At 38.1% G+C, this 26,321-nt stretch overlaps 2 protein-coding genes and 1 pseudogene across 8 annotated transcripts in view; 1 reads left to right on the top strand and 2 right to left on the bottom strand.

The window, feature by feature from the left end:
- GLMN (glomulin, FKBP associated protein) overlaps positions 1 to 17,621 on the bottom strand; it is a 35,743-nt gene extending 18,122 nt beyond the window's left edge. For 2 of the 3 annotated variants that reach the window (XM_058716585.1, XM_058716588.1), the window contains exons 1-7: positions 17,523 to 17,621; positions 16,643 to 16,708; positions 16,055 to 16,180; positions 10,498 to 10,614; positions 9,249 to 9,357; positions 7,804 to 8,050; positions 6,207 to 6,309 (exon numbers count right to left, since the gene is read on the bottom strand). In XM_058716585.1, the coding sequence (XP_058572568.1) occupies positions 6,207 to 6,309; positions 7,804 to 8,050; positions 9,249 to 9,357; positions 10,498 to 10,614; positions 16,055 to 16,180; positions 16,643 to 16,681 (741 nt within the window). In that variant the 5' untranslated portion in view covers positions 16,682 to 16,708; positions 17,523 to 17,621. Of the gene's footprint in view, positions 1 to 6,206; positions 6,310 to 7,803; positions 8,051 to 9,248; positions 9,358 to 10,497; positions 10,615 to 16,054; positions 16,181 to 16,642; positions 16,709 to 17,096; positions 17,350 to 17,522 lie in introns of those variants that run through there. The other variant, XM_058716587.1, reaches the window with a different exon arrangement.
- RPAP2 (RNA polymerase II associated protein 2) overlaps positions 17,503 to 26,321 on the top strand; it is a 106,390-nt gene continuing 97,571 nt past the window's right edge. For all 5 annotated transcript variants that reach the window (XR_009257952.1, XM_058716580.1, XM_058716583.1 and 2 more), the window contains exons 1-3: positions 17,503 to 17,762; positions 18,515 to 18,560; positions 21,368 to 21,482. Coding sequence is in view for 4 of the 5 variants with exons in the window: in XM_058716580.1 (XP_058572563.1) it covers positions 17,690 to 17,762; positions 18,515 to 18,560; positions 21,368 to 21,482 (234 nt within the window). In the remaining variant the exon portion in view is untranslated. The remainder of the gene's footprint in view (positions 17,763 to 18,514; positions 18,561 to 21,367; positions 21,483 to 26,321) is intronic.
- On the bottom strand, positions 22,855 to 23,684 carry LOC131497193 (receptor expression-enhancing protein 4-like; annotated as a pseudogene).

Genomic DNA, 26,321 nt, shown 5'->3' with positions numbered 1-26,321 from the left:
GTTCCTGACCAAATAGCCAACAGGAAAATGGGGACCTCAATCTATAGCTTCAAGGAGATAAATTTGCCAACAACCTAAGGGAAATGAGTGGGAAGATGAGAAAGTTCTGGAGACAGATGGTGGTAATGGTTGCATGACAACGTGAATGTATTTAATGCCACTGAAATGCACTCTTAAAAATGATTTTTAAAATAGTAAATTTTATGTTATGTATATTTTATCACAATTTTTTTTTAAAGTGCCTAAGGTATTTGAAAGCAATCTAAAAAATGTGAGACATACAAATACCATGAAATGATAGTAAACTAACTACTTAGAAGAAGATTACTCTAGGAACAGTGCTCCAGTGACCACTTTGAGGCTTTGGAAACTGGTGATATCTCATATCACAAGGGTTCTTGTGTCATAAGAGAAAGAGGACCATGAGTGGACAGGACTACAGTTTTACCTTTTTTTTAAGGAGGTAAGAATAGAGAAAAAAAAGACACTCAGGAAACATAAAGCCACTCCTATGCCTCTTATATTATTCCTAACTACAGTATACTAGAAAGCATCTGACCTTCAGAATCCAATGGAATTACCACCTATTAGCTATCAGATACTGGACAAGTTACGTAACTTCTCTAAAGCCTCAGTTTCTTTACCTAGAAAATGATATAATTCCTGTGTCAAATATCTATTGAGAACATCTACAAAAAAAAATATGAGGAGAGCCTGAGTGGCTCAGTCAGTTAAGCATCCGACTCTCAATTTCAGCTCAGGTCATGATCTCTTGGTTCGTGAGGTCAAGCCCTGTGCTGGGCTCCGCACTGGGCTCCACGCTGGGCATGGAGCCTGCTTGGGATTCTCTCTCCCTCCTTCTCTCTCTGCCCCTCCCCTGCATAAGCTCGCACGCTCTCCCTTTCAAAAAGTATAAAAAAGTTAGTCATAACATACTATATAAGTCAAAAGGGAATGTCAAGAACAGCTAAATCAGAATACTGACTTTCCACATATTCACTCATTTATTTAATAAATATTTGAGTATCAGGCACTGGGCCTGACATTGTAGGGAATAATAAAGTCAAATAAGACTTTTCCAGCCTTTAAGGAAGTAAAATCTGCTGATCCCAGATGGCTCCATTAGTCATTTCAGAACACAAAAAAGAACGAGGGGAAATCATCCACAGTCACAAGAGACTGCTATTCAGCTACCAGATGCTAAATATATATACTGTTGTACTGATTTTCAAAGCCATGCAGTCTTGTTATAGCTGTAAGAAAAAAAGTTTACTGTACTTGGATTCCAAATGTCCTCTTAACCATGAAGCTCCATTTCTTCATTCAGCCAATATTAGATGTACTTTTTCCCAGAGTAAGGTTAGCCTTTTAAAAACCCATTATACATAACCAGATTCTACAGTGCTACTTTGGGATTATCTGGGGTCCACCTGTGTCCAAATTAGGGCCTTCACAATCTACCCACACACCAGCAGTCTTGCTCAGACCCAGGATGTACCTGCCACTCTACAATTTCTCATGGCAGACTTGGCCCTTTTTTAAAAGCATGTTTCTATGCTGAAACCCTTGGGACATTCAAGCAGTTCTCTATCAAAAAACTTCTGCCAGGGCACCTGGGTGGCTCAGTCAGTTAAGTGTCTCTTAATTTCAGCTCAGGTCATGATCTCATGGTTCCTGGGTTTGAGACCTGCATCAGGTACTGTGCTGACAGCACAGAGCCTGCTTGGGATTCTCTCTCCCTCTTTCTCTCTCTGCACCTCCCCAGCTCATGCTCTCTCTCCCCCAAAATAAATAAACTTAAAAAAAAAAAAAAAGGCAAAACTTCTGCCAATGGTGGGACAGCTCAAGCTATCAATCTCAAGTGTTCCCACTTATCTGGACTTCTCCAGCATAGAAATGAAGGCACCTCCTCACTTTATCTCCTACCCTGATTTTACCTCTGCTTGATTGCTTTGTGCTTCCTCACTTCTATAAGATCTTAAACTTTCTTCCCTATACCCTCTGGTGGAGGCTGCTCATCCTCTCACACCTCTTACATAGCACAGCCAGGGAGGCAAGAGTGGGGAAGGGTGGTATAGGTAGAGGCTGGGTATTACCTTGGTTCTTCCTGTACTCTCAAGCAAAAGCACATTTTCCTTTGAGGTAGATACTGAGCTTTTATTGTTATTATCTCTGCCATATGCTGACTTCCTGGTCATTTTCCCACATTCACTGAAGACTTTGGTACCTGCTCACAATCTTCTCTATCCAACTGCTACGATGTGGGAAAGTTCAGTGTTCACATAGGTAACTCCTCTAACAGTCCAGCCTCATGGTTCTTGATTTCTAAATTCCAGTGACCCCAACTTCTAATTCATTTCAGCACGTAACCCCATCCTGAACCTCTGTCAGCATTTGGAGCTATTCCATATTAGATACTAAACTCCAGCATTTCACTTTCTGACCATAACTTCTTATCCTGTCTCTCCTACCAACCTGCTTTTGTACCTCTGACCTTTCTAGTTCTGTGATCCCTTCATCTAACCTACCTATCTGTCCCCTCCTAACTTCCCTTCTTTCCCTGTCCAACCAAGACATTTCTGGTCATTTGAACTACTGACACCCTGTATTTCCTTTAGCTCCATCTACCCAATAAAATGCCAGCTTTGGAAAAAAAACTACCATCCACCTTCTCTACTTCCACACCCAGTCAATTGACTACTGTTGAAGAAAAAAATCATACACAAATACAGACTGTTACTACTATAGTTGTGGTCTTCAATCACAGCTGAGTGCTCAGACTAGTGACTAATGCTTTCATAGTCTTCTACCATCTCTTTTCTTTTCCCTTCAGTATTCCAAACCTTTACCAGTTCCTTGAAGCCCCCATTTCTACCTCCTCATTCTTAAGAGATCTCCCTCACCTAGAAATCTGAGGCCAGTGGGTTTGATTCCTTTCAATTGTAATATTCCATTCCTGCTATAAATTTCGCTGCACACATACCCATTCTTACCTCCTCCAGGTGTCCTTGCTCCTGGGGCCAGCTGTGTGCTCTCGAGCCACATTATTTCATTGATCCCATTATACTTCTCTTTTCCCCCTCTAATGGTTCCTATCCCTTTGAGTCTATAAATACACATGCTCAAGCCTCCCTATCTCCCCTATTACCTTCCTACCCCAAGTTCATGTCTTCTAGCTACTGCTTCTTCTTTCTTATCCTTCCTCTTTTGAAGAACACCTTATACTAGCTCCCCCCATTTCTCATTTTTCATGCACCCCTTTATCCACTCTACTGTTTTTTGTCTCCAACACTCCACTTAAACTGTTCTTGCTGAAATTATCAATGCCTTCTTCCTAAATCCAATGGATGCCCTTCAGCTGTTACTTTACAGGCTCTCTCTGCTGCATTTAACACTACCAATCACTTCTTTCTTCCTGAAACTCTACTACCCCAGTTTCTGTGATACTTGTACAACCTCTGTGACCCTTCTTCCTTGGTCTCTTTGGTGGACTTATCTTAAGTGTTGGTACTCTGTAGGGTTCAGTCTTAAACGCTTTTCTTTTCTCACAATGACCTACCTCTTTAGGTGATCTCATCAAAGTTTGATCATTATTCAAAATTTATTCCTTAAAAACCTGCTCTCTGGGAACTGGCTATATATTAAGAAATTTACTGCTAATCTTGCTAGATGTCATAATGGATTGTGGTTGTGTTTTTATAAGTCCTTAGTAGTTAAAGAAGCATAGTTAAAAAACTTATGGAAGAAATGATAGATCTACGACTTGCTATAAAATACCATAGTAGGGAAAACAAAGGAGGGTAGATAAAACAAGATTGGCAAAATGTCAAAAATTGTTAAAGCTGGGTAATGGGTATACCAGGGGTACATTATATTGTTCTTTCCACTTTTCTGAATGTTTTTAAATTACCTTAATAAAAAAATTTTTTTTAAGCACAAAACACCTTGTTCTTTGTTCTGTATTCTCTATCTCAGCTACTGGCACTTTCATCTGCCCAGTTCCCCAAGCACAAAACTTATGAATCAACGTTTTAACCATTTTTCTAAATCCAATTAATGACCAAATTTTGTCAATTTTACCTACTATGAAGTTTTTTTATTTTGCCCTCTCCCCTTCATCTCTACCATTTCTATAATCAGGATCCCACTAGTTCTCACCTAATTCCCAAAACACACCTAAGGATCTCCCTATTTTCAATCTTATTTCTGTTAAATTCAACCTCCACTGAAGTGATGAATCCAAAACAAATACATCACTCCCAGGCTTAAAATCCTATAACAGCCACCAACTTTCATAGCTATTTTCTCAAAATAGGGTACATATATCATATATGGTAATTTTTATACAATATCCACTGGATTATACTGTACTCTAATATTGCCAACAGTGAAGAGGCCCTGTTATGGTCGGCTATGTACTCCTTGGAAAACTCCTCCCTTTCTCTCCTTCTATGTCACTCTTAGCCTCTTCCCTACTATCTTGACCATCAGCATTAATTCCATTAACTACATAACCCTATTCATATCATCTCTCCTCAGAATCTAGTTCCCCTACATTTCTGACATCTCCTCTTCGAAACCCTTCTCCTACCTCTTCTCAGATTTCAGATACCCTTCAGGTATGGCCTGTGGAACTTACAGTTATCAGCAAAATTCATTCTTCTTGAAATGGTCTCTTACCTCTTTTGCTCTAAAGGTAACCTGACTCCTCTGACAACAACTACTTTGTCTGAAAACCTCTCACAGGTTGTTATTTTTTCACCCATATCCACTATATCAAGCCTGGAAGTAAAATACCTGTTCTCCTTGCTATTTCTAGGCCATTCTCCCCCTTCCTCTCTAAAACCCCTCTCTTCAACCCCTTTGAAACTTATTTCATATGACTGTATTAGATCTACCCCAAGGTCACACCATTAATTGGGTTTCTGACATTATTCTTAATCATAATTCTGTGTAACTTAAATGTACAACCAAAGATCTTCTAATATCCTGGAATCTCAGGTACTTCACTTTGGTCCAATGATTTCAGCCTCTACTTCTCCTAAGAACACTCACTCCATGGTCATACCCCAGACATTATTAATAACTAACTTTTCCACAGTGTAACTGCAAGCATCCTGTTCTTTAACCTCCAATCTTTTCAGGTCATTCCCTTTAGTAACCTAGCTCTGAAAACTTGTCAGTCACACCAGGACCTACAATCCAGTGATCCCATCATCTATTCACTGTCTCTCACATTTAGTATATCCTAACTTCCCTCTTTACTCAGCTTAAATTCTACTGTGCATCACAGTCACTTCCCTGCATACATGCTCAATGCCATTTCCTCTCTCTTGCTTTGTAGAACTCCCACAGTTCTCAAAACCTGACCTATTTAAATCCACTTTCTTCCTATGTTGCACCTACCATCATACAGCTGAACATAGCTGAAGAAAACCCACAACCACAGTGGCTGCTCTAACCTGAAATTCATGACTATCAATCTCAAGTACATATTTTTCCATATTTCACATTAGTTCCCTAATAAAGAATCTCAGCACACTTAAAAATACTGGATACATTAAGCCAAATTACTTTTCAAATGAAATCTACTTATTTCTGGAGGTATTTTGAAAATATTTATCATGACCCTTAAAACTGAGGATATCCTTTGGCACAGAAATTCCACTTCTAGGAATTGACTTTAAGAAAACAACTAAAGAAATATATAAAGATTTGGTTAAAAGGATACTTACCACAGACTTAACAGTTAACAAAAGAAAACTGGAATTGTTCTATAATAATGAAAAACTGGAGAAAACCTAAGTGTTGAGCTAGATGGCCCAGGTCAAACATATTAGGCAAGGTCCATACCATGGAATACTATGGACAATGGAAAGACAATGGAAAAATATTCATAATATGCTAAGAGAAATAAAGTACATTCCAAAAGGGTATGTAGATAGACTCTTCTAAAAAATTATTTACACATATGTATAAATTTATTTATAAATATAAAAGCAAAGTCTAGAAGGTGTTAATTTCATTACCTAAATAATATTATTGATGTTTATCTTCCATCTTTTTATCTGTGTTCTACAAAAAATACATATTGCCTAATTAATAACGTATCAACTTACATGACCACATGCAGTACATGAGAATATAGCAGGACAACATTTTAAATTATAGCAGATTTTATGGCAGATTAAATTAGCTGTACTTACTATTATTTCAGATGCAAAACATCTTAAAGGATCATTTCCAGCTTCTTCAGATTGCTCAAAGAATTGTGCTGTCAGCAAAGGGCATTTCAAGCTTTTGAAACAACTAAGGTGTAAGAAATGGGTTACTGTGAACACAGCATTTCCTAAGTATAAAATACCTAATTTTATAAACATATCCAAGTTAATTTTACATGAAAAATAACATAAGCACCAATAACTCAATGGCTTATAAAACTGGTGATGTAACATCTTTCTTACAGTATTGGGGAAAGCATGAGAACTCCTTGCTAGACTCAATGTGGTAAGACTGACTTCCATGTCTGGACTGTATCAATGATTACTGAATGTTTGTTTGAGGATCAGTGCTATTCTCCATGACGTAGATTTCATCAGGTCAAAGAAAAATTGGGACAATGTAATTTTTTTCATAAAGCTGTATTTGTTTTACTTACAAAACCAAATTTTATTCTATGATTAAGCCCCTCCTACTTCTTTAGTTTAAATATCTTTAGTTTCATGAAATAATGCATTTTATAAATGGTAAAAAAAAAATTTTTAATGCCCTAACCTGAAAAAATAGAAAGCTAACAGTTTTAGTCTACAAAATTTAAAAGATAAAATTATTGGTCCATGTAATTAAATAGTCCAACACTGTCCAACAGAAATACAATACAAGCTCCATATATGATTTAAAATCTTCCAGTAGTCACATTAAAAAAAAAAACGGGGGGTGGGGGGGCATCGTCTGGGTGGCTCAGTTGGTGAAGTGTCCGACTTCGGCTCAGGTCATGATCTCATGGTTTATGAGTTCGAGCCCCACATCGGGCTCTGTGCTGACAGCTAGACCCTGGAGCCTGCTTCAGGTTATGTATCTCCCTCTCTCTCTCTGCCCCTGCCCCACTTGTGCTCTGTCTCTCTGTCTCTATTAAAAATAAATAAAATGTAAAAAAAAAACAAGGGAAATTTTAATTTATCTTATTAACTCAATGTATCTGAAATACTACTATATGAATATGTTAATATAAAAATTATTGAGGTATTCTGGCATTTTTTTATAATAAGTCTTCAAAATCCAGGGAGCATTTTATACTTAGAGCACATCTTAATTTGGAACAGCCATATGTCAAGTGCTTGATAGCCATACTGAACAGTGCATGTTTAGTCTATAGTGCCCCCCAGATTGAATGCTATTGGGTACTCTTACCGTTTTTGTGGTCAAGTTGGATGTTTAACTGTCTGGTGCTGCTTCTGTTGCTTTCAAAGGGAGAGCAAAAACATAATTCCCCCACAGAAAGACCAGATTCTTTAGCTACACCTATTTCCCCCGCTTTTATTATTCACTTGCTATGATGAGTAAAGCCAAGTCAAAGAAGAATACCAAGTAAATTAAACAAATGGATTTGGGTTTTTAATTTTTAAAAATGTAGAACATGGCATTTAATGAGGCATGGACCACTGAACCCCATAATCTTCTAAAATTCAAAACCTGAAATTAGACATCTACATCCAAGGCAAAAAAATAAAACAAAGAAACATAAATTAACTGAGCTATAATTACTTAATTCCATTGTGAAATGTTACCAAAAATTATACTTACAATTTCAGTAATTCATCCTTTAACTTTTCATTTTCACTTTCCACTGAGTTTTCTTTGTCATTAATGACTTCTTCCACAAAAGGCTTAGTGAATTCTATTAAGGCCTTGCAACACTGACAAAGGCCATAGTCATCTGTTTGTATTTGTTCTTTTGAATATGGAACAGGAAGGAGAGATAGCTGACTCCAAAGAGTGGACAGTGCTAATCCAACTGAATATGCCTTGTTGTTACGAAGTTTCTGAATCACTAAAACAGAGACCAAGTTGTGACTTGAGGTAGCTCCATTAAGTATGCCAAACATGGGACAAGTCCAGTAAACACAGAATTATAACACACTTTTTTAAAAAAAATATTGTAACGACGATCACTGGGTTCTTCTCCTGAAATCAATACTACACTGTATGTTAACCAACTTGAATTTAAATAAATTTAAATAAAAAAAATATATATTGTAACAACTCTGAAATCAGGATAACATAGCTTAATTGGTAGTTTGTTTTTTCCTTCTTCTTTTTTTTTTTTTTCCTTCTTAGTGGTGTATGAAATATTGGAGCATCTTACCATCATGGCACCTTACAATAGATGCCATGTTTAAGTATGTTTCTAAGAGTTTACATGGTTAAGGCAGAAACACTTCGTTCCACATTTTTTGGTCATTCTAAGTATCAAATAAGAGAAAGAAATACAAAGAAATATATTTACAAAATATAAAGCACTGTAAAAATGAGAGGTAGTATTATTAGATTTTCCTTTCTAGGAGATTTTGAGTATTTCAAGTGGTACACAGCTGCTTTATTCTCATTTAAAATGGATTTACTCTAACTTCTGACTCTGGGTCCTTCTATCAGATTCTGAACTATATGTAAGTCATAAAATGAAGAAGTGGTCTCAGCTCATGGATACTGTCTGCTCTGGATGCTAAGGTCCATTGCTTAACAATAATGTTACTGCACTCAACCATAAAGACTTTTCTTCACTTGTTTCATTCAGCAGCACCTTTGCTATTCCCAGCCTCAACTTCCCAAGACAGAGGATGAGCAATGCCCCGCGTGATACGGTTTTTAACCAAGATACACAACCTATCACAATGCTAACAGAATGAGTACTGCAGACATCATAGAGGCAATCCTTTAAATATGTTTACAGGGAAATTTCTAGATACAAGTTGCAGATAGGAAGATTAGGCAAAAAGCTACAGATTACAACACAGTCCCTGAAAATAGCATGACATTCAACAAAATCTATTCTGGGTACCGTCTGTGCCGGTATTGTCATCTTTCTATAGGCAGCAGGATTCAAACGGGCACTGCTATTGCTAGTTTAAGCAGAGTACTCAATAATGAGTCATAAATTTTACTTTGATATAGTACTGACATTTTAGAGTAGTATCAAGAACTTAACACAGATAAAACAAGAAACTCTTAGATATCAAAATACTCATTACCTGTTTGTAATGGCTGAAGTAAAAGAAGAATTATCTGAGATATCTGTTTTCCAGAGGGCTCTTCAATCAGTTCAAGCAAACCCAACAATAATTCCTTTGGATTACATAACTATAAAAATATTCACAATTGAACCTGTTTAATACAAGTTGTATTTAAAGCCACATGATTACTAGTTTTAAAAGGCAGCATATACTGAGAAAATACCATTATTTTTGCTTAACAGTACAACACCTCATATAACTTAAAAAAATACACGAGCAAAACATAGAATCTGACTGTCAAATCACTATAAAACTAAAAAGAAGCAAGAATGAGTCTCTTAATAGACAACTACCTTTTGGAGACTTAAATTCCTCGCTAAAGGAGAAGTCAGAAAAACAGGGAGAAGGAAGAACTTGATTACCAGACTTCAGTTTCTTTTGAGCTTTGCCCGTCTACTCTGAAGGATACTATAGTAGTTTCTCAGGCTTCCAGCAAGTGGGGCCTTTCTATCTCACCCTGCCAGGGTATTTCTGAGTGCAGTCTTTTTTGTCCTTCCTGAACAGATGAAACTTTGCATTGTCTTCTGACTAGCCATAATCACCTCACTTGCCTTTTTTTTTTTAAAGTCCTCATTGTTAATAACTACTATCTAGATGGGGTTTCCTCTTTCCAAGTACTGTATATATTTTTATTTGCAGTGATCTCTAAGTAGACTCTTACAACGTCCTTTTCCTTAGAATTTATCTTTCTTTACCATCATTTTTTACTTTTAACTCTAATAACCTTTCCCCAAGGGTCTCTAAGGTTGTTGGTCACAACTAATCTGCATCCTATTACCATGTCCACCGTTATCACTTGCATTCTAGGTTTTTTATATCCTTTTAGAGAACATACCACAGAGAAAAGAGCATTGGCATTTGCTAGTTGCAATGTTGCTAAAAGAACAGTGTAGCCTTGAATTGCCTCTCTAAACCTTGAATTCCATATCTATACAATAAGCTACTTATTAAAAATAGAATTTTTAGGTATCTTCTTCGAGATTCTGAATCAGTGGGTCTGAGATGAGGTTAGTTAATTCTACCCAGAAATTTGGAAAAACGAAAATGGATTTGCTCATCCAATCAATAAGACTGGGCCTTTTCTCCAGAGTCCCCTCCTATATTTTCATTAAAAGCTTTGTCACCCCAAATAAGCATTAAACATTAAAGGGAATTACAAAATACTGCTGGCTATTGTGACAAAGAGAACCTAATTTTGTTAACTTACCTTTACCAATAAATCAAGCATCAGAAAATAATGTTTTCTTTTCTCATCTTCCTTATTCCACAAAAGACATCGAACAACAGGACCAACAAGATTCCAGCCCATATTATTGATGATGACCTGTAAAAACATTTTCAGAGTAAAGCAAATACTGCCATCTATAGGACTCTTACACTGAGCTTTCTGATCTTGAAGGAGCTGAGAATTCCCTCTGAAGAGCTAAGATGAGACAAATGAAGTCTACAGTATTTCACCAGGGACTTCTTAGGGTTCGCTGCTAGCAAATACAACATTTTAAAATAGTTTTTTTTAATACTTTCACTGAGGAAATGTGAATGGGTATTTACTTTAAATCAGGCAAGTTCATGATTGAAATAGGTCTTCTATTTCTAACAAGAGAGTTAATTTATTTAATATAAGCAAATACTTAATTTTCATGGAGAATTTTGCTCTCCTAATTCATAAAGAAATCCACCCAATGCTCATGAACCTTTTAAATAAAGTTCCTTGGAAAATATGCAAACATGTTATAATTATGTAACTTATGTAAAAGAAGGGGATGCCACCTCAGTTAATTTTTCTCCTACATAAAAGTTGCTTCTATTTTCTTTCTTTCTTTTTTAAATTTTTAAATGTTCATTTGTGAGAAAGAGAGAGAGAGAGAGACAGAGTGTGAGTGGGGGAGGAACAGAGAGAGAGGGAGACACAGAATCTGAAGCAGGCTCCAGGCTCTGAGCTGTCAGCACAGAGCCTGACATGGGGCTCGAACTCACGAACCGTGAGATCATGACCGTTGCCAAAGTCAGACACTTAACCGACTGAGCCACCCAGGCGCCCCACAAGTTGCTTCTTTTCAAAGCAATTCTTTTCAAGATATTCCAGAGTGCTTATTACATAAATAAATGTTTATCTTTTTAATTAGTGATTCACATTCACTATCACAACTACTATTTTCAGAACTATCAACAATGTACTCCACTTCTCTGGCTTGATTTTACTTCAACTCATCAGTATTTTATCAAGAATATACTACTATATGTCAAGTCCCTAAAATATTCTGGTGCTAGAAATAAAACAAGAACGTATTAGATAAGATCTCTACCATCACAGAATTACATTCTAGGTTCACTCAAAAATAAAACAAACCCACACATTTGGGAGGAAGACAATTAAGTACAATACCTCCTCCATGACCCCACTCTCTTAAGATAAAGGTAGAGGATAAGGTATAGCAAGAGAAGAGTCCTTTCCATCTAGGGAAGGCCTCTTCCCAGAAGAGGCAATGGCTAAGTTAAGGCTTATTAGGTAAGTCTGTCAGGCATAGGTAGCTGGGAAACACATTCAAGGCTCCGAAACAGCAATGTGTAAAGGTACCTAAGACTTAACATGTCCTAGAGAACTAGCAACAGAATATGTTAGGGTACGTGAACAAATAGCTTACAAAAGGAAATATTTTTTACCTTTTTGCTCATTTATCAATTGGACATTTCAGTGTTTGTCTTTATCAGTCTGCATGAGCTTCCTACATGTTAATATTCCCTTCTTATATTTACAAAAAATAATTATTTGGTTTTTTGACTGTCTTTATTTTTTATATAGCAAAATATACTTTTTGCCTCGGTCTTTTAGGTCTAAAATGGATTTCCTCCTTTAGAGATTCATAAACATTCATTTAAAATTAAATATATATACATTCCCCCTTTCTTTTTATTCAATAAGATTTATGCTAAAAATGTGGCATAAAATGAAGACTTAAATTGATTTTTTTTAAACAAACAGCAAAACAATCATCCTTTTTACTGAACAGGAAAGATTTCAGCTGATCTCTCAGAATATTCTTTTCATACTAGTTACTCCTGGCTGGCACACTCTTCTCACAGATAGCTCCATATTTTATACCCCTCCTTCCTTCAAATCTCTGTAATTTCACCTAGCATGGTCCATTCCCCAGTCATGCTTTACTTTTTTCTATAGTATTTATCAGTTTCTAACACACTATATAATTTATAGTGTAGATACCTGTCTTCATTAGAATTTAACATCTATACGGGCACTGATTTTTGTTTATTGCTATCTATTCCTAGCATCTAGACAAGGGCCTGTTACAAAATAGGTGTTCCATAATTACAGGCGAGTGATATCTATTACCTTTTGGTGTAACAAATTATCCTCCCTCCAAAGATTTGATATTCTGTTTTCTTCCATTTTTTTGTTGTGGCTAAACTTAATATTCAGGTCTTGAATCAGAAACATATTAGAAACCTATTTTTTCCCAAGTTACTAAATACTTATTCCACCATTACTTACCATGACTATACTCGCTTTTTAAAACTTAACTGGTTCCTGTGAGACTTCTACTTTTCCAACTATGCACTTCTTTCCCTTTCCATTGGTCTACCTCTACCCTGTAAGTGATTCTCTGGGAATAATTATCAAGGAAATTTCAGTTTTGAGTAAGATGTTACATATCTGAACTGAAAAAAAATAATTTTGATAAAATGTTTTATAAACATCATCTCAGCTGCAAGGTATCTAGTTCCTATATAAATAGTGAATGGTTATGAGGAAGGAAAATAAATACTATCCATAAACTACACCTTTTTTAATTTAATACTAATTACCTACAGAATAAGATTATTATCCCCAAATGACAGATAAGAATGCCAAAGTTTAGAGATTACTGCCATGCCCAATATCTAACATCTAAATTGTGGCAAACCAAGATGTGCATATGTCTGTCCAGGTCCAAAGCCCATGTGTTTCCCACTATACCACTGGTTTTCAATGGGGGCTATTTTGTTTCATATCTACCAGGGACATTTGGCAATATCTAGAGACATTTTTGATTGTCATTATGGAATGGAGGGAGGGGAGAGAGTGGGAGGGTGCTACAAAATATCTATAGTATAAATGTTGAGAAGCCCTGTACTATAGGACAAAGTATTCATATACTTTTTTTTTAAACATTTACACAAAGCAGATTAATAGTCAATTTTGATCAATCCTAATTGCATCACCTGGCAAGAAAATTAAGTTGCAGTCAGTTTGAAACCCTGTCTTACTGGGGCACCTGGGTGGCTCAGTCAGTTAAGCATGTGACTCTTAATTTCAGCTCAGGTCATAATCTCACTGTTTTAAGATCAAACCCCACAGCATCTCCCAGCTGGGCATGGAGGCTGCTTAAGATTCTTTCTCCCCCTCTGTCCCTTCCCCAACTTTTCTCTCTCAATAAAACAAAACAGAACAAAACAAGAAACACTTGTCTTATCAATGTCTGAACCCTTGGATTTAGCAGACCACACATTACAAAGGTGATTTTCAAGCTATTAAGACTATTAAAGGGTACCTGGGTGGCTCAGTGAGTTAATCGCCTGATTCTTCTTGCTTTCGGCTCAGGTCATGATCTCATTGTGAGTTTGGGCCCTGAGATCAGCTTTGCACTGACAGTGAGGAGCCTGCTTGGGATTCTCTCTCTCTCTGCCCCTCCCCGCCACATGCACATGTGTGCTCTCTCTCTCTCTCTCTAAAAATGGGTGGGCGAATTAAAAAAAAATTAACGTTTATTTTTGAGAGAGAGACAACACGAGCAAAGGAGGGGCAGAGAAAGAGGGAGACACCAAATCTGAAGGAGGCTCTAGGCTATGAGCTGTCAGCGCAGAGCCCGATGCAGGGCTCAAACCCATGAACCACGAGATCATGACCTGAGCTGAAGTCAGACACTTAACTGACTGAGCCACCAGGAGCTCTCCCTCCCTCAAAATAGTGAGTCTTAATAGTCTTAAAAAAATTTTTTTTGTGGGGGAGCCTGGGTGGCTCAGTCAGTTAAGCATCTGACTCTTGGTTTTGGCTCAGGTCATGATCTCACAGTTTCCTGAATTCGAGCCCTGCACCAGTCTCCTTGCTGACAGTGCAGAGCCTGCCTGGAATTCTCAGTGTTCCTCTTTCTCTACCCCTCTCCCACTTGTGCTGTCCCTGTCTCTCTCAAAATAAATAAACTTTAAAAAAAATTTTAAGAAAAAGACTATGCTCAAAAATATTACAATTAATTTCTAATAGTGATGCACAAATCAGGATTTTAATCTCCTGTTTCTTGACTGAGCTCCAAACATTACTTTTCAACTGCCTGCTACATCTTAAACTTAACATTTCCAAAATAAATTTACTTGCACCCCTTCAAGAAATTCTCTCCTCTTCTTAAGTTGCTCTTTTCTATTCAGGATATAATATGTTATCCTCCCAGAGGCTAGAAATCCAGTCATTTTTGTTACCTTTTTCAATCCCACAATCAATTAGCCCTCTGTATCCCCTAAAACTTCCTTACAAGTGCTACGCAGTGCTAAGTGGAGAATGGTTAAGAGCTCTGAAACCAAGCTACACAGGTCTGAACACTGGATGTCACATGTTTCCTTATCTACAAACTGAATTTAATAGTACCCTATGAGATTCTGGGAGGCTAAATGAGTTAACAGATGTCAAGCATTTTAGACAGCACCTGGCACATGGTAAATGCTTAATAAATATTAACTATTATTAATTTTATTATTATTAGCTCTAAGTAAAATACTCTCAAAGATTATCCTCGAAAACACAATTGGGAAACATCAAGGAGTTAAAGAAAATATTACATTTACTCTATTTGGGGCTACAAAGGTACTATAAACACATATCCAAAAAAATGTATTAAATTAAATGTCCTAATTTTTAAAAAAAAAGAATTTTTTATATAAAAAAGGAATAAGCCCTTTGAACTACTATGCATGATTTAAAAGTTTTAGTAATGTCCTAAACACCATCAAGGTGCCCTGGTTATAATCAGAGACCAGCATAACTAGTTTGTGATATCAACAAAAAAAAACTTCCACATAAATAAACAGTACTGTAAATGAAGAAAGAGTGTGTTCCTGCAAAGAAGATGGTCTTTTCTTGCATAACACGGCAAGTACAAAGATACAAAATTTAGCAGTGTTTTCAATACTGTGTCCCAGGAAAAAGTCGTTCCTGATCCCAAAAAGATCCTTTTCCTATGTTGAGAATGATTTCTCAGATAATTATAGCTGGATGATAACGGCCAGTAAAGCCATTTAAGTCTCCCCCTATTCTGATTCTATGCACCCAAATACTATTATCTTACTTAATATTTGGTTTTTCATATATATCTGGCTGAAAGAAAAGAATGTGCTGATCACCAAAAATGAGTATCTTAGGCTGCCTGATACTTATAATACAAAATATAAATTAATAATTCAAATGCCACTTTTGATCTCTAAGCAATCCCTGTTTTTTTAAAGCACTTTACTCATACTTCAACTATAGCACTTATTTCATTTATTCTGCCTTCTTACTGCTAGTTGTTTACCTGTTTATCTCTTCTACCAGACTATTATAAACACTGTCAAGAATATAAATAGCCCTAATTCTTTTTTGTTTTCCACATTCCTATTGTAGAAGTTTAAGTTGATTCTTAAATGTTTAATGAGTAAATGGGTGGAAGAATAATAACATCATGTGGCTATTATCATTCTAATAAATACTAAAAAGTACTCATAAAGATTGTACTTACCTTATTCTTTTCATTTTGAATAATTTCTACTAGCTGCTCTATATGCCCTTCATCTATGCATCTTTGGCCTGCTAACTGAAATAGACCAAAATCTTCTTCTTTAAAGTCTTGTTCTTCTAGGATTTGCTGACAAAAACAAAATGAAGACAAAACAAACATGTTTAGGTGAATAAAAATTCAGTAACTCCTTGCTTTATCCTCTCTGGAGAAAAAGAGAAAATCTGTTTAAGTTCTAGGTAAGTTGCACACAAGCATATGTATGAAAATTAGGACAAGACTAATGAGTACCATAATGAATGATCTTGAAATCCACTCTGCCAAATAATTCTACAATAAAGATCAGTATTAAAAATTTAAAAGGTTACTTAGACAAGTAGGTCACTTGGAGAATAATCTAATCTGCCTTCTGGCCCTCCTGCTATTTATTCACAGGTCAAACAAAGCAAGGATTAAAGAAGATAAGCGATTTGAATGACCCTAAATGTAACTAAAAATAATCTGTGTCTTGCCCACATTTTAAAAGGTATTTAACTTTACACACACACACACACACACACACACACACACACACACACACAAAATACTTACACATCTCTTTATTATGGATTGAAGTTCTTCCACAGCCATTCCTCTTTATTTTTCCTACTTTTGATGCTGAAATATAAAAGTTATCAGTGATATTAAAGCGTTAATAAGTTGTGTTTCATTCTGGTGAATTTCTAGTAAATACAATAAGGAAAATGTCAAGTTTTAAAGCTGAAATGTTTTCATTGAAAGGATCTTAGCCTAAGGGGGTAAAACTGTTGCATCTATTAAGAGCACAGTTTTGAAAGATACACTTGAAAAAAAATTTTTTCTCTAGGGTACGCCCACCCAACAGGAGCGCAAATTTGGACTACGTAAATGGCTTAAAAAGGCACAGTATTTCTTTTCTGAAAAAATTTCCAGAAGGTGTTCCTGAAGTCAGTTCTAATCCTTAGGGAATTAAACAAAAAATTGTTTAATGTCCCACTTCACAAAACTTGTAGTCAACACAACTCACCCAGAGTGGGTGAAAGTTCAGATGCCCCCTGATCCGAGTGTGACCAGGGAGTTTCTCTAAGAGATGCAGTCCCCCAAATAATCCAGTTAATGTAATCAGTACACCGCACGAAGGCGAGGCAACCTGCAGCTCTCAGGAGAGCACCGTTCTGTTCTCCCAGGCCATCGTTCCTCCCGGAGAGAAGGACAGGCCCGCAATGGGGGCACGGGTCAGCGGGGCTTCACGGCCGCGCGATCCAGGGCAGATAAAGCCCCAGCGCGCGTGCGGGCGGCATCCAAGGGAAGCCATTTCTCCCGATTCCTCCACGCCTAGGCGTTCGGGCCCCAGGACCTCGCGGGGCCTTGCGGGCCGTGGAGCCGGGTCCTCCGCCGCTCACAGCTCGCCGCGAGCCCGGGCCGTCCCAGACTTCCAGGTGCGTCCACTTACCGGCTGGGCCTCTGGCCACTCTCACCACCCTCCTTCACTTCCTCCGGCCGCCCAGGCCTCTCTGCCGGCCCCGCCCCGCCCCGGCCGGCCCCGCCCAGCGCTACGCGAGGGGAGGCGGAGCTTCGGGAGACGCCAGCTCCCGGTGTGACCCTCTGACGACGCTACCCATGGCTGACTCGGCTGGGCCGCGCTCCGCCCGCCTCAAGGCCCGGACTCCCCGCGCTTCTCGAAACGCCACAGGTAGGAAGAAGGGCCTTATCCCACGATTGGACCCTGGGAGTTGAACGCCTACAGGGTTCCAGACTAAAACCCGCGGGGCACACCCCAAAGGCTGCTCCAGGGGAGGAGGTCTTCAGGGCAGAGAAGGCCGAGAGCGTCCCTTCGCTGTCCTCGAGTCTTCTACAAAAGACCTCCGGCCAGACCCCCACCTCTTTACACTAGTGTCCCAAGAATTTTCCCCAGAATGGGCTGTCTCTGAACGAGAGGGAGTAGAGGTGCTGGAGCCTAGAGCCAGGTCGCCAGAATGGGTAAGTGACCAGGGCAACGTAGGCAGGCCTTGTGCAGCTGGCTTTGAATCTCGCTCGCGCCAGCCCACCTTCGAGATGTACTGCTGCTTAGGTCCTTGGATGATCCTCTGAGGTGTCAGATCCCACGGTCTTTTCCTGCGAGCGAACATTCGGGGGATGGAGAGAGGTTGCCTCTAAAAGTACCCATATCTCAGATTTTCAGGAGCCCGTAACCGTGTCACTGTGATACATAAGAAAATTCAATCCCAAAAGAGATACACTCCAAGAAAAATTGGGAAATAATTAACGGAAGTAAACTGGATTCCCTGCCCATTTCATTTGTTTTACACACAGGATTAGAAAGTAATGTGTGGGAAAAGAAGAAAAGGTTGTCTGCGGTTTATTTGAGCAAGAATCTGCCCTGTAAACTAGTGTGTTTGAGTAGACATGACCTACTGTTTTTGTTTTTGTTTTTTTTAATTATAGGTGCTAAACAGACAAATGCCTTAAAACAAGAAGATACTTCTAAAAGGTATGAGAACTACTTGGACAACTGCATTCTCTTATCTGTTGATCTCATATTGAACTATTTTTAAAAACAATAAAGGCTGATACCATAGAGAAAATTATTATGAGAGAGAAGGGGAAGATCTGAGAATAACTATAAATTCTCCCATAGACTCTTTGTATCGCTCTACTCCAGGCTTTAAGAAAACCAAATCAAGACACTGCTAGTGTAGGTGTAAGTATCTGCAGAAAGATTTGTAAGGGAATAAACATTCCTAAATTAACCAGGTACTCCTTTTATACCTCTTCAGATACACTTTCTTTTTATTTCTTTATATGCTAAAGACTTCCAAGAAACGTTTTCTATTCTTGTTTACATCATGTCCATATCTTCAGCAAAAAGTCTTATTCTGTGTCTTGGCATTTCCTGAAAAGGCTAGGTTTATCTCCTGTCACAAAAAAGTTTTTAGAACAGGAGTAGTCTATGAAGATGATTAGAATATGTCTGTGATGGATCTTTTTTTATCAAGTATTGGCTTTCATTTACTCATTCTTTCAAAATTATTTACCGAGTGTGAGATATGCCAGACCTGTGTTAGGCCCTGAGGATATGGTTTTGAGCAGAATAGACACAGTTCCTTTCTAGTGGAACAGAGAAATACCAATTAAATTATCACAACTGAATGCATAATTACAAGTTGTGATAAGTGCTGTAAGGGAAAAAACTCTCTGCCCCTCCCCTACTCATGCTCTGTCTCTCTCAAAAATAAATATTTTTTAAAAAGTGAGTGTGGCTGTTACTGAAGGTTTAGATAATTAACAGCTTGAGTCAGCAATTCCTCAGTGTAGGTTGTAGACTGATCCTAGTACAATGCATTGCTCTTACTGGTAGGCAACAATATGAGAAAAATAAAATGCTTTTCATAAAGCTAAATACATTTAATATAGAAAACTTTCTTTTAGTCTATATTCATGTCTTTTATACTTTTTGGATGTAAGAATGGTCTTTATGAAATGGTGGGAGAACAGTTCTTAGTTGCAAATTTCTTTACAAGAAAAAAGGTTTTTGTAACATTTATTCATTTTAGACAGAGCACGAAGGGGGGAGAGGCAGAGAGAGAGGGAGGAGACACAGAATCCGAAGCAGGCTCCAGGCTCCGAGCTGTCAGCACAGAGCCGGACGCAGGGCTAGAACTCACGAGCCGTGAGATCACAAGCTGAGCCGAAGTTGGTCGCTTAACTGCTTAACATCCCAGGTGCCCCTGTTGTAAATTTCTTCTTATTTTAATGCCCTTATTTAGCAAAAGAAATAGTTGATCCTGTGTCATCTTCCTTTTTTGTGGAATGTTATTGTTTTTGTAGAATATTTTTGCTCCAGGCAAGGAATTAGAGTCTAAAGTCTTGGGGGCGCCTGGGTGGCGCAGTCGGTTAAGCGTCTGACTTCAGCCAGGTCACGATCTCGCAGTCCGTGAGTTCGACCCCGCGTCAGGCTCTGGGCTGATGGCTCGGAGCCTGGAGCCTGTTTCCGATTCTGTGTCTCCCTCTCTCTCTGCCCCTCCCCCGTTCATGCTCTGTCTCTCTCTGTCCCAAAAATAAATAAAAAACGTTGAAAAAAAAAAAATTAAAGTCTTGGGGGTCACTGAAAATAGGGAGAAAAAATGAATACATTCTAGATCAAGGCCCAGGAGACCAGCAAAGGTAGTTCTGGTAGGAAAGGAGAAAACAGTACAGGAAAGGAGCAAATAAGTTACCAAGATGGTTGGGTATCTCTGTTCCTATGGAAGGATTCTCAACCCTTTTGCACATTAGGATTATCTGGAGCACTTTTTTTTTTTTTTTAATTTTCTTTTTTTTAACGTTTATTTATTTTTGAGACAGAGCATGAACAGGGGAGAGGCAGAGAGAGAGAGGGAGACACAGAATCAGAAGCAGGCTCCAGGCTCTGAGCCATCAGCCCAGAGCCCGACGCAGGGCTCGAACTCACGAACCGTGAGATCGTGACCTGAGCTGAAGTCGGACGCTTAACCGACTGCGCCACCCAGGCGCCCCTGGAGCACTTTTAAGAAAACACCAATAACTAGGCCCCATCCTCAGAGATTCTGATTGAATTAACCTGCAGTGGAACGCAGGCATAGACATCTTTTAAAGAAATCTTCTCAGATGATCCTCATGTGCAAGTAGAGTTGAGAACCACTGTCCTAGAGCCGTTGTTTGATCAAATGGTCTCTGCTTTTATGTTCCATGATGTGTAGGGGCCAGCAAAGGCTGACAGTTCCACTGGTGCCAAGACAAGGAGCAGCTCTCTTGGGAAGATTGTGTTCCTCAACTACACAGTCACGTCAATATAGTTATTTAATAAGATTTTACAGCAAAATAAGTAAACACTTCTTTGCAGATAGGACTCTATCTTGTCAAACTGAGCTATCAGTTAACTTTTGAGACTTGACACACGTTTTTACTTGTAAGAACAGCTGAAGTTGTCGGTTTCCTCTCATATCTCTCCTGATTTCTAAGGATTTCAGAGGAAAAGCCTGTCTTCTTAGATACCCACAGGAATGATTGAGACAATATAAACGCTAACTGGCAAAAAGATATCACCTATTTTCTTCCTTGTGCTTTGATGCTTGGAAATCAAATAGTCCTGTTACTGTGGCAGACTTCTGTGTGTTAATATTTTGAGACATATTCATCACAGGTAGCAGCGTTAAAAAATATAAATTTAAGTAGCAAAATAGCACATTATGTTTGTGCTGTATTATAAAACAAAATTGGCTGTGATAAAACTTGTAAGTAGAATAACTTAAGTTTAAGTTTAATTTTATTTAATTTTAGGAAAGCAGAACTAGAAGCAGCTGTGAGAAAGAAGATTGAATTTGAGAGAAAAGCTCTACATATTGTTGAACAGCTTTTAGAAGAGGATATTACAGAAGAATTCCTAAGGGAGTGTGTATGTGTTAAATTGGGAAATTATTACTTTTGTAGTTTTCGATCTTTAAATCTGTGCAATATCAAGCTTCCTTGTATTGTCAAAATCTTTGACTCTCCTCTCAGTCACTAGATGTAGGTAGCGTGCTATATAACTCATACACTTTAAAATAATCAACTATTATGCATTCCTTGTTGTATAATGAACTTAAAATGCACTAATGAAAAACAACATGCATATTTTACCCCTTAATAGTAGTTCTTTAAACAAGTCTGCTAATCTCACTTGATTTTTATCACTTTGCACTAATCATCCCAACGTTATTTTCCATATTCTGTGTGTTTCCTATGTTAGTAACAGAAGGTTGTTATTTTTGTTAATGTAATTCTATTAGGTTTGATATTTTAAAAACTTGGAATATAGATCATTTATGATTTAACGTATAACAGGATTGCAGTCTGCATTAAAAGTTTTTTCTTTAACAACTTTCTTGCACTAAAATTTTGAATGGAAATTTCTCTTATATCCTCATAATCCTTAGAAAAATTAAAAAGAAAATTAAAACTCTGAACTCCCATTGCAAAAATAATTATTAATGTGGCTCAGAGATTTTTCTAAATAAGAGGAATATAAATATGAAGATATATATACTTTTTAAATTCTGGTGCTTTATTATAGTCTTTGTTTTTTATTGTTGCTTTTGGTTTGTTTCAAGTTGTTATTTAAATTCTATTTAGTTAATACGTAATATTGATTTCAGGAGTAGAATTTAGTGATTCATCACTTATATATAAACCCAGTGCTGATTATAACAAGTGCCCTCCTTAATATCCATTACCCATTTAGCCCATCCCCTTCCCACCTTCCCTCCATTGACACTGTTTGTTCTTTGTAGTTAAGAGTCTCCTATGGTTTGCCTCCTTCTCTTTTTTTTATTCCCTTCCCCTATGTTCATTTGTTTTGTTTCTTAAATTTTACGTGTGAGTTAAATCATGGTATTTGTCTTTCTCTTCTGACCTTTCACTTAACATAACACACTCTAGCTCTGTCTGCTTCGTTGCAAATGTCAAGATACAATTCTCTTTGATGGCTGAGTAATATTCTTTTGTACATGTATACACATATATGTGTACATATACTTATGTATATATGTATGTATATGTATATACATACACACACACCACATCTTCTTTACCCATTTATCAGTTGGTGGTCATTTGGACTTTTTCCATAATTTGGCTATTGTTGATAATGCTGCTATAAACATTGGGGTACTTGTGCTTTTTTTTTTTCACTTTTATGTATTTATTTACCAAAACTTGCATAAACCTGACCTCATTCACCAACACAAAACATACAACCAGGGGACACACACACACACACACACACACACTCAAAGGCCGTGGAAGAGGCTGTCAAGTACTTTGAAGGACAGGAAGGAATGAACACAGCTGGGGGGACTTTTGATTTCAGTTGCAGTTGGGAAGGGCTCTGGTCCCACACACTGGGAAGGTAGAAGGATGAGAAAGATAATAAATAGAATCCTGGGCCCAGCTTGCTTTGGTACATTACAGGTATAGTCCTGTGCATGGCCCGGGCAGCACCCAGCCCTTAGCCAGCAGCAGGAGCCAAGGAGGCAGAGCCTGAGCAGCTGGTGCAGGCAGGTCAGACATGCAGCCAGAGGTCCCCTCCAAACAGCCCCCCGTGCTCCACAAGGCAAGAGGTAAGACTGAGCCAGGCTCTGAAGACCCTCGCTGTTCATGTCTGAAGAAATGGTCTTTTTCCTTTTCTGAATCTTCAGTGAGTGCGAAGTGCCCTCCCACATGTGTGGCTTCCTCTTGACCACACGCAGGTTCTGGCTGCAGCTCAGAGGCTTCTCTCGGGGTCAGGCAGGTGGCTGAGAGACTGCCTCTGTACCTGACCAACACTCATCCTCAGTGTCACTGTCCTGCAGGCCCCCTGCTCTATAACTGATGGGCGGCCTGAGGTGAGGTACCTGGTCCTCCAGGTAGAGAGGATGCTGGTAGGCAGGGGGCAGGGGCATCAGGGATGGAGTGCAGGTCCTGCATGGAGAAGCTCCGCAGCCTTCCAGCCAGTGCACCCTGACTCTTGGTGGTAGGCTGTACAGCAGTCGAAGCAGCAATGTTGAGACCCCCGTTTCCCAAAGCTGAACATCGTCTCATAGCTGCGTTCCTTGGCGTGCACGATGCAGGTATTTTGTTTTTTTGTGCAGTATTTTTGTTTCCTTTGGGTAAATACCTAGTAGTGCAATTGCTGGATCATAGTACTTCTGTTTTTACCTTTTTCGAGGAACCTCCATATTGTTTTCCAGAGTGGCTGTACCAGTTTATGTTCCCACCAACAGTACAAGAGGGTTTCCCTTTCTCTTCATCCTCACCAATATCTGTTGATTCTTGGCTTATTAATTTAAACCATTCCGACAGGTATAAGGTGGTATCTCATCGTAGTTTTGATTTGTATTTCGCTAATGATGAGTGATGTTGTGCATCTTTGCATGTGTCTGTTAGCCATTTGGATGTCTTCTTTGGAAAAATGTCTGTTCATGTCTTCTACCCATTTCTTCGCTAGATGATTTGTTTTTTGGGTGTTGAGTTTGAGAAGCTCTTTATAGATTTTGATTACTATTTATCAAATAGGTCATTTGCAGATATCTTCTCCCATTCTGCAGGCTGCCTTTTAGTTTTGTTTCCTTCGCTTTACAGAAGCTTTTTTATCTGGATAAAGTCCCACTAGTTCATGTTTCCTTTTGTTTCTCTTGCCTCTGGAGATGTGTCTAGTAAGAAGTGGCTACAGCTGAGGTCAAAAAGGTTGCTGTCTGTGTTCTCCTCTAGGATTTTGATGGTTTCCTGTCTCACATTTTAGGTGTTTCATCCATTTTGAGTTTATTTGTGTGTGTGGTATAAGGAAGTGGTTGAGTTTCATTCTTCTGAATGTTGCTGTCCAATTTTCCCAACACCATTTGTCAAAGAGACTGTCCTTTTTCCATTGGATTAGTTGCAAAGATTAGTTGACCATATAGTTATGGGTCCATTTCTGGTTTTCTGTTCTGTTCCTTTGATCTATATGTCTGTTTTTGTCCAGTACCATACTGTCTTGATGACTATAGCTTTGTAATGTGGCTTAAAGTCTGGAATTGTGACGCCTCCAGCTTTGCTTTTTGTTTTCAAGATTGCTTTAGCTGTTTGGGGTCTTTTGTGGTTCCATGCAAATTTTAGGATTGTTCGAACTCTAAAATATCTTGGTGGTATTTTGATAGGGATTGCATTAAATGTGTAGATTGCTTTGAGTAGTATAAACATTTTAACAATATTTGTGCTTCCAATCCATGAGCATGGAATCTTTTTCCATTTCTTTTTGTCCTCTTCAATTTCGTTCATAAGTTTTCTATAGTTTTTAGAGTATAAATCTTTTACCTCTTTGGTTAGGCTTATTTCTAGGTATCTTATGATATTTTGTGCATTTGTAAGTGGGATCGATTCCTTAATTCCTCTTTCTACTGCTTCATTTTTGGTGTATAGAAATGCAGTCAATTTTGGGGGACACCTAGGTGGCTCAGTCAGTTGAGCCTCTGACCTTGGCTCAGGTCCTGATCTCACAGTTTGTGAGTTTGAGCTCTGCATCGGGCTCACTACTGTCAGTGTAGAGCTGGCTTCAGATCCTCTGAACCCCTCTCTCTCTAGCCCTCCCCCACTCATACTCTCTCAAAAATAAACAAACATTAAAAAAAATTTTAAAAAATGCAACATTTCTGTACATTGATTTTATATCCCGTGAGTTTCCTGAATTCATGTATCAGTTCTTGCTTTTTTTTGGTGGAGTCTTAGGTTTTCTACATAGAGTATCAGGTCATCTGCAAATAATGAAATTTTGACTTCTTTACTGCTTGTGATGCCTTTTATTTCTTTTTGTTGTCTGATTACTGAGGCTAGGACTTCTAGTATTATATTAAATAATAGCATTGAGAGTGGACATCCTTTTTCCTGACCATAGAGGAAAAGCTCTGTTTTTACCCATTGAGGAATATTAGCTGTGTGCTTTTTGAACCACCCTGCAGCACAGGAATAAATCCCACTTAATTGTGGTAAATAATTCTTTTAACGTTATGTTGAATTCGATTTCATAGTGTCTTGTTGAGAATTTTTGCATCCATGTTCATCAGGGCTGTTGGCCTGTAATTCTCCTTTTTAGTGGGGTCTTTGTCTGGTTTTGGAATCAAGGTATTGCTGGCCTCGTAGAATGATTTTGGAAGTTTTCCTTCCATTTCCTAACATTTCCTTCCATTTCTGTTCCAAATTGTTTTGGAACAATTTGAGAAGAATAGGCATTAACTCATCTTTAAATGTCTGGTAGAATTCCCCTAGGAAGCCATCTGGCCCTGGACTTCTGTGTGTGGGAGATTTTTCATTATTGATTGCTTTTTTTTTTTTTTGCTGGCTGTGAGCCTGTTCAATTTTGTTTCTTCTTATTTCAGTTTTGGTAGTTTTTGTGTTTTAGGAATTTGTCCATTTCTTCCAGGCTGCCCAATTTGTTCGCAAATAATTTTTCATAATCTCTTATGATTATTTGTGTTTCTATGATGTTGGTTGTGATCTCTTCTCTTTCATTTGTGATTTATTTGGGTCCTTTCTTTTTTTGATAAGTCTGGCTAGGGGTATATCAGTTTTATTAGTTCATTCAAAGAACCATCTTCCTACTTTCATTTATCTGCTCTACTGGGTTTTTTTGTTTTGTTTTGTTTCTGTATCATTTATTTCTGCCCCAATCTTTATTATTTCGCTTCTGCTGGCTTTTGGCTTTATTTGCTGTTCCTCTTCTAGCTCCTTTAGGTATAAGGTTAGA

This window comes from Neofelis nebulosa, chromosome 2 (assembly GCF_028018385.1).
Source record: "Neofelis nebulosa isolate mNeoNeb1 chromosome 2, mNeoNeb1.pri, whole genome shotgun sequence".
Lineage (NCBI taxonomy): Eukaryota > Metazoa > Chordata > Mammalia > Carnivora > Felidae > Neofelis > Neofelis nebulosa.
Note: the sequence above shows the minus strand (reverse complement) of the source record. Positions and strands in the feature narration are given on the sequence as shown.